The sequence below is a fragment of the Thamnophis sirtalis genome, unplaced genomic scaffold, assembly GCF_051295495.1.
Source record: "Thamnophis sirtalis isolate CommonGarterSnake01/CBP01778 unplaced genomic scaffold, rThaSir2_p1.2 scaffold_3, whole genome shotgun sequence".
NCBI classification, from domain to species: Eukaryota; Metazoa; Chordata; class Lepidosauria; order Squamata; family Natricidae; genus Thamnophis; species Thamnophis sirtalis.
Window position 1 is genome coordinate 72,513,758 of NW_028261383.1, and position 8,038 is coordinate 72,521,795.

Sequence of the window (8,038 nt, forward strand, 5' to 3'; positions counted from 1 at the left end):
AAGGAGTCTTTTTAAATTTGGGATTTTGGAACATTAAAAATTATAGCATAATAGCATAAGAGTTCTGTGATGTTTAGATATCAGACGTTGACCAAAATACCTAATGATTTGATACTACTAAGTTGGTTTCCTAAATTGGTTTCCTAAATCAGGGTAGGACAAAACCCATTGTGCAATAATTTTTATTCAACTTCACATCTTCTGAAGAATCATATTTAGAGAGACCAGATCTCTTATGGGTTAAAACAGTTTTAGTAAGAATTTAAATAGAGCATTCCATTCTTCAACCTTAATTAAATCCACAGAGAGCTTCATTTAGTACACCTGCATTAATATTTCCAAAAATTGGACTGAGTAATCTTATTTAGTAAAAATTGATAGATGAGTTGATTATATTCTGGTTTTTGCAAGAGTTTTGGCCTCAATTGGAAGATAATTGACCTCTCAAAAATATATAAAGAGAATAATTGTTGTACTTGTTGGGGCATTGAAAGAGCTGTAAGTTACGTGGTGCATCATCTACTTGTAATATAAAAATACATCTCTTCTTCAGTCCTAGGCCCATTCATGTTTGTTCATTAACATAGCTTCTATGCCAATGTACTAGAGGTTTCTCATTCGGATCTAGCTGATAACAGTTTTTCTTACTTTAGGAAATTACTTAGAAAAAAGCCTGAAGAAGAACTGAAGCAATCCAAATCTCCAGATCAGGAAACTGAACTCCACTTTTTGGAAGCTGATCTCTCATTTATAATGAAATTTACAGGCATTTTCTTTACGCATTATTCACGTAAACTTGTGGAAAAAAGTAGGTATTTTAATGATTGTCACAGTATTATATACTTTTTTTCACACTTCATACATTATTTTGATTCATCATCATATTCCTAATCTCAAATATTGATTTTGCCATTGTCAACCCTGACTGAAACCATCTTGGAGCTTCAGTGTTGCCATTCTGGAGCTGAGGGATAGGGACAGAGATGGTATTCAGCAGGTTCTGACCAGTTCTGGAGAACTGGTAGCAGAAATTTTGAGTATTTCCGAGAACTGGTAACTACCACCTCTGACTATCCCTGCCCCCCTCCCCCCAATCCTAGCTGATTGGGAGGGAATGGGGATTTTGCAGTAACCTTCCTCTGGAGTGAGGAGGGAATCGAGATTTTATAGAATCCTTCCCCTGCCATGCCCACCAAGTCATGCCATGCCCACCACGCCATGCCCACAGAACTGGTTGTTAAAAAAAATTGAATCCCACTACTGGATAGGGAGGTGGGATTACAGATAGTTGGAGTTTTGTAGGCAAAATAAAATACTTTTTCATGGGAACCAAGTACATTCTCACACCTGGTCAGAGGAAGGAGGAGTGAAAACTGCAAGAACTAGGTTGGGTTGCATCCACCAATCTGATTTCAACTGCCAAGGTGATACAAGCATGCTTCCTACCATTTCTCAGCCAAAAGTCCAATTGAAATGGATGCAGTTAATCAGCATTACAGAAGTAGCTGTGGAGTGTTGATACCACCACCAGTTTTACTACCTTTCCCAGAGAACAGAATATTTAAAACTAAGCTCTGTTCAGGAAGACTTACTTGGACTTTTGAGACCATGTTTGCTAAAAGGACCTCACTTAATTCACAGAACAACCTATGGTAGATGTGGCCAGTTAAATTTACAGAAAGCAATTCTGTGAGGTTGCTCCCTGCCTATAGTCACTGGTGTTCTCTACCAATAAACTTTGAATATTTTTTTAAGCAAGCAGACATGTTTCCAGAGAAAGTAGTCAAGTTGAGCTATGTGTCATTTTCATTGTCTAAAATGCCAGAGGTATTTTGTAAAGTTGCTGGAGGTTATAGTTTGCAGTCTGAAAAGTTCCCTAATTTAATTTTTTTAAAAAAAAAAAAAAGTTTCTCCAGCCACATTGTTGCCCAAAGTCACCACACTGCCTATTTGTATATTAGACAGACTGCTGATTTAATGAACTGACTATGTATCTTATATTAAATATGGTTAGCTTTTAAATGTTATTGGTCCATAAAGAACAAGTATGACTGAAGATGATTATGTATTTTAATATTCTTTATTACAGATGGATCTAAAACTATTCAAAATTATAAGGTGTCAGGAAAGTGTCAGTCAGTCTCATTTCAGCTGGAATTTAAACTCACGGAAGAAAATCAGGTAATGGAAGATGTTTTTAAAATAAAATAGAGCATTTTACTAAGCTTCAATAACTAGTATAACAAACTGAATTTGTGACATTTCTTGTGAAGCTATCCATGGTTATTAGTGTAATTTTGATACGTTGGTTTATTTTTCTGAAAAGGCTAATAATTTTATGCTGATGAATATGTATTAAAATATTGTATTTCTGTACTAATGCATAATTTTTGGATACCACATAATACTTTATTCCAAGCTTCGTACTTTATATTTGATTGAGAATTAATACTATTTACATTGGATTAATGTAAGCCGAATCTTCATGTGGTTAAATACATAACACAGCAGGATAAACAGTTGAAGAAAGAGGAAGATGAGGACATAAATTTCCTAATTATTTTAACTGTATAATTTTTAGAACGGTTATCTTGACAGGAAAAAGTTAATAGAAGAAACAGAGCCTGAAATTCTGCACAAAAATACAATTTTGCCAAAACTTACAGCTTAAATGTATTCTGTTTGTTTTGGAAACATACACAAAAGTAAGTTCTAGTAATTCTTCAGTTAGAAATGTATTCTTATGCTTGATTTCTTAGAAACATGTTAAATAAGTTGATAAATAAGCAAGGACTAAATCTAAATTGCCAGTAGGTGGCATTTCTTCTTAGGCTTGCCTTCCGTAGTGGCAGCATGATCCCAGAAAAAGATGTGTTTGGATTACCGAGTGGCCAATAGGAAATGTTTGCATGCTTGTAATACAACATCCTTTTTCCTTTGAATCTGAAGCACTGCCCAGGCTCCAGCATGTATCTACAGTCCATAAACATCTATGAAAGTCTTGGCATTTTGAAATGTTTTGTATTTCCTTTTCTTCCGTTTCCTTGTTTTTTCTAAAGGATCCACTTGTTTTAATTTTAATTTTAATTGCTTTAGTTCTTTAAATCTTTGGAATGGAATACAGGTATATACATAATAAAATCCTTGAACTGCTTTGAAGATGCATACAGGAAGTCAGTGCCTTCTTAATAAGATTGATTTTAGCAACAATAATCCTGAGTTAATTGCCTGTTCTTGTTGTTGTCTGGTAATTAGAAACTTGACAATATAAAGTATGGCAATGACTACTAAACATGCTGGATTCATAAATTAAATAGGCATTTAGATTAAATATACTTTAAAATCTAAATGTTAAATACAGTTCTTTGCAAATGCCACATTCTATTATATTTTGATGAAATAATGAAGTAGGGTCCTGTTTGAGTTTAATACATCCCATAAAATAAACTCTGGGAATTTAAACTTGAGAATACAGTACACAAAATATCTCAATATGAATTCCAAAAATTGCATTATAAATTCACAACGTGATTTTAATAATAAAAAGAAAGTTTAAGAAAAAGAAAATAATGATCCCCCCCCTTACAAAACATGGTCAGATATCTACAAACATCACATAAGTTTTGTTGTTTTCCTTCCTGCACCTACTTTTTGGACCATGAGTTTTCAAATTTTAAAATCCTTTCAAGAGCTTGAAAATGTGTATATTTGAAAGTGCATAAACACAGCACAGTGAAGGTTGTTGATTGAGTAACAACTGATCCCTCCTTTCCTATCCTGTTCTGCCCCTCCCCTTTTGTTTTGATGTTGATTTTAATTGTTTATGGTTTTATTGTATACACACAATGTGTGTGTGTGTTTAAGACAGCTGCTCACAGTTTTCCTATGGTACGATGGGCAGCCAATAAATTTTATAAATAAATAAATCTGGATGCATTCTCAGAAGCTCTTTGCTGCTATGTTATAATCAACTTGATCATACTCTACCAATTGGCAGTTATTTTGGGGAACATTCAAATCTCAAGCTCATTTGAAGTTTCTCATAACATTTATATTTAAATACAGTATTAAGTAAGCTGTGACTCTCTGACAGGTTTATTCATAAATTTGATTTGTTCTTCACTTTTTCACTAATAAACTATCTTTCCCCAGATGAACAGAAATGCGTCAGCTTTAGTAACTGACCTTAATATTATAACAGAATGTGACATGCACTGTGATTTAAGCAACCTTGTGTCAAGGTAAGATTTCAATTATTTGACATGTTGCTACTTGGGTGGGTAGGTGGAGAGTAATCATAGGGAAATTATGTTGTGAGAAAAAGAGATTTAAATTTCTTGCATGCACTGAAAAGCAGTGGTTGGCAGTTATTTTTTATTTATAAGATTTATTAAGCCAGGACTATGGACAACATACAAAAAATATCGTGCCCTTGTGACCTCAAGACTGGACTACTGCAATGTGCTCTACATGGGGCAGCCCTTGAAGAGCATTCGGAGACTTCAGCTTGTCCAGAATGCAGCCGCGCGAGCGATTGTGGGTGCACCTCGGTACACCCACGTTACACCTATCCTCCGCAAGCTGCACTGGCTGCCTATTGGTCTTCGGATACGCTTCAAGGCGCTAGTCGTCACTTATAAAGCCCTTCATGGTATTGGACCTGGGTACTTGAGAGACCGCCTGCTGCCAATTACCTCCAATAGACCGATTAGATCCCACAGATTAGGCCTCCTCCGAATTCCATCCACTGGCCAATGCCGACTGGCGACCACCTGGAGGAGGGCCTTCTCTGTGGCTGCTCCGGCCCTCTGGAACGAGCTCCCCGTGGAGATTCGAACCCTCACCACCCTCCAGGCCTTCCGCAAAGCCCTTAAAACCTGGCTGTTCTGACAGGCCTGGGGCTAATGAGCTTTTGTCCCCCCTCGAATGGTATGGTTGTTGTGTATTTTAAATTGTGGTATTGTTTTGTTCGTGTTCTTTTTCCTTATTTGTGCCCCCCCCCTTGACTTGGGTTGTGAGCCGCCCTGAGTCCCCTTCGGGGAAAAGGGCGGCATAGAAATATAATCAATTCAATTCAATTCAATATACAAAATGTGACGATCAGAAACACCAACCTAACCTTTTTAAGAATATAGCACGTATTTTTGAGACAATCATTGACCTTTCATCCCATTTAGTGTTAGATAAGATAAGATTTTTTTCCTAATGGTCCATGGTGAGAAGCCAACTGAAGGCTTAGTTTGATCATGCCAGTCTTCTAATCAATACATCCAGTTTTTGCTTTTCTTTCTTACATTCTGAACTGTTCTCTTCTTTTTCCTTTCCTTCAGCCTTTTACAGAAGTTAAAGATTAAGCAAATCTTACTAGAGTAGGCACATGCTAACAGGCTCTTTCATTCTAGAGTTATATATTTGTAGTCGATATATTTCTTTTTATTCCTCCTTTTATCTATAATTTTCTTATCATACTTTAAAGGAGAATATTTGTAGCTCAGGGTTGATGTGAGTGGTCTTTGGTGCTCTCTGAGCTTTTTTCTTGTTGACATTTCATTACCCAAACTAGGTAACATCATCAGTGCTAGTAAGGAGTGCTGTTTGCTGTCAGTTTATATTCTAGTGGCTTGCCTGTCAGTGTTGGGGGGTTAGAGATTCTTTGATTGGGCTGCTTGTTTTGACTTCTGTGGCAATTTTTTGAATGGAGAATTGTTTACTTGATTGTTGGTCTGATGTTAACCTTGGAATTAAATTGTATGTTGATGTGGGTGCTGATTGCTGGTGTAGCGGTGCTTGAATCTTTTCGTTCCTTTTGGGGCTGGCTGATAGTCTCTTTTGCATGGACCTCTCATATCATATTTTTACTTTAATACTCAACCATTTGGCTTTTGGTTAGTTCGATTTTTAGTACAGTGACTTTAGACTGATCTTATAATACTCTGGAACACTTGTTCTTGCAGTAATTTTGAAAGAAATGGTACAAAATATCCAAATCATGTTAATAATAACAATTCAATTATGCTAGTTTTGAATTACTGAACACAGATAACTTCTCTTTTGTTGCTGTTTAAACATAATATGTATTAATTGTCACCTGCTATTTTAACCTTAGGCCTGGAGTGGGCAATGTAATTATTAAATAACCATGTTGCTAAAGCACTGTATAAAGTTTTTCTGTATCTTTTTAAAGTTCAATCATTTGTTGTTTTGTCTTTCCAGTAAATCAGGGAGACATAATATTGTTTGTTGTGTTTGGTAAAAAGCATGTTTAGAAATTATACAGCATCCCCTAAGCTAAAATATGGCTTGTTTGATTTTATAAACCTAATAATTGTGGTTTATTAGTAAACTATACATAGCATGGCATGTAAATGCAATCAGACCTGATTAAAATATCATGCTAAGTAATACTTTGTTTTAATAACTATCTCTTGAAGAAACCAAAATCAGTATTTGTTAAGCAAATTAGTTTCCTTTGGAGGAAGAGAGTGTGGTTGGTAAAATTAGGAAGACAAAATTATATGTCTTTTGAACTGTTTATTTAGCTTTTGAAACACTAACATATGGTGCTAATACGTCTTTGTTAGGTATGTGTAAAATTTATTATTAATATTGCTGCAGACTACTTTGATGTTCGATTATATAAAGCAAAATGATGAGTGGATATACATTGCAATTTGAATATAAGATGAGCAACTATATAAATGTTTTAAATATATAAATAAAATTATTACATACAAACGAAGCCTTAACTTATCAAGATTTATTAAAGCAACAAATGATCTTAAAACATTTACAGCTTAAGGACACTGTTCAGCAATTTAACTTTGCAAAAATGTTTCAGACTAATAGTTTTTGCCACTTTTTATGTATTCAAGAGCTTAGAAAAATAGTATGGAAAATTATCCATAGAAAAAATAATAGATATATATTAATGCATTTTAGGATTGAAGAAAATGGGAATCTCTGCCTGTTCTTCAGAAGTCTCTCTTGTTTCTCTGAATGGTGTAAACATCGGGAACGTACGTTCGCTCATTTTAAGGTAGTACTTTGGAAACTTTAATTTTGGTGCATGAATTAGTAGAGTTAAATGAATGTGTAGTGATCCATTGATTTAATATATCACTGTGATATTATAAATTAAGAGTATTTAAGTAATATAAGTTTATGAAGATTGCAATGCTTTAAAATTATACTGTTTATAATTTCCTAGGTAGAAGTTTGTGGGGGGTTTTTTCTTTCCCAATGACTATACAAAACATCAGCTTGAGTACTGTGCTATTAGTCTGAGGACTGTGTTAAAAAGAATGGCCAGAAAGTTTATCTCATCCAGTATAGATTTTAAAATAATATTTTGGCAAACCCACAATTTTAGATATTATGTTGTATATTTATTTATTATATAGCTGGACTACCATCATCAGATCAGCTCTGGGCATTATATAAAACAATTTAAAATAACCAAGAAATAAAATTTTAAGTATAAAATAATAATTCATAAAAATAATTTAACAGTCACAAGATGCTATACAACTGGGGCACCAACATAGCAGGATAGCAGAAAGAGGTACATCTCAGGCTTTTTTTAAATGGAAAAAACTGTGCCTTTATAGTGTTATAAAAGGATTGCAGAACAGATTCCAACCAAATCTGTATTCACATATCTCACTACAAGTAAAAATAATTCATCAACTTACTTATATAGATAAGTTTCTGGTTAGTAATAACCTCGCCTCAGATAAACCTTATTGGCTATTGCATTGCCACTGCAACTAAATAATAGGTGCCTTATGAATTTCTGGAGGAAGAACATTCTGAATGTATCTGCCACAACTCAAGGTAAAGAAGTCCTACTTTGAGTAATTACAAGATGACTCTTGTACTATGTCATTCTTAGTACACACAGCAAGACTTCTGATAAGTTTAATGTTTTAATGATTACATTTAGTGATTAATATGAGAATATCTTGTAGAATCACCATAGAAGGTACAATAGGAGGAATGGGGAATCATGTGATTTCAGTTGAATGAAGGCAGGAAGGAA

The 8,038-nt window shown here is 34.5% G+C and overlaps 1 protein-coding gene across 2 annotated transcripts in view; it reads left to right on the forward strand.

The window, feature by feature from the left end:
- Positions 1-8,038, forward strand: part of CENPP (centromere protein P) — a 151,856-nt gene that overhangs the window by 3,490 nt on the left and 140,328 nt on the right. For both annotated transcript variants that reach the window (XM_087709134.1, XM_087709135.1), the window contains exons 3-6: positions 654-808; positions 2,090-2,181; positions 4,153-4,241; positions 6,940-7,036. In XM_087709134.1, coding sequence (XP_087565260.1) covers positions 654-808; positions 2,090-2,181; positions 4,153-4,241; positions 6,940-7,036 — 433 coding nt within the window. The remainder of the gene's footprint in view (positions 1-653; positions 809-2,089; positions 2,182-4,152; positions 4,242-6,939; positions 7,037-8,038) is intronic.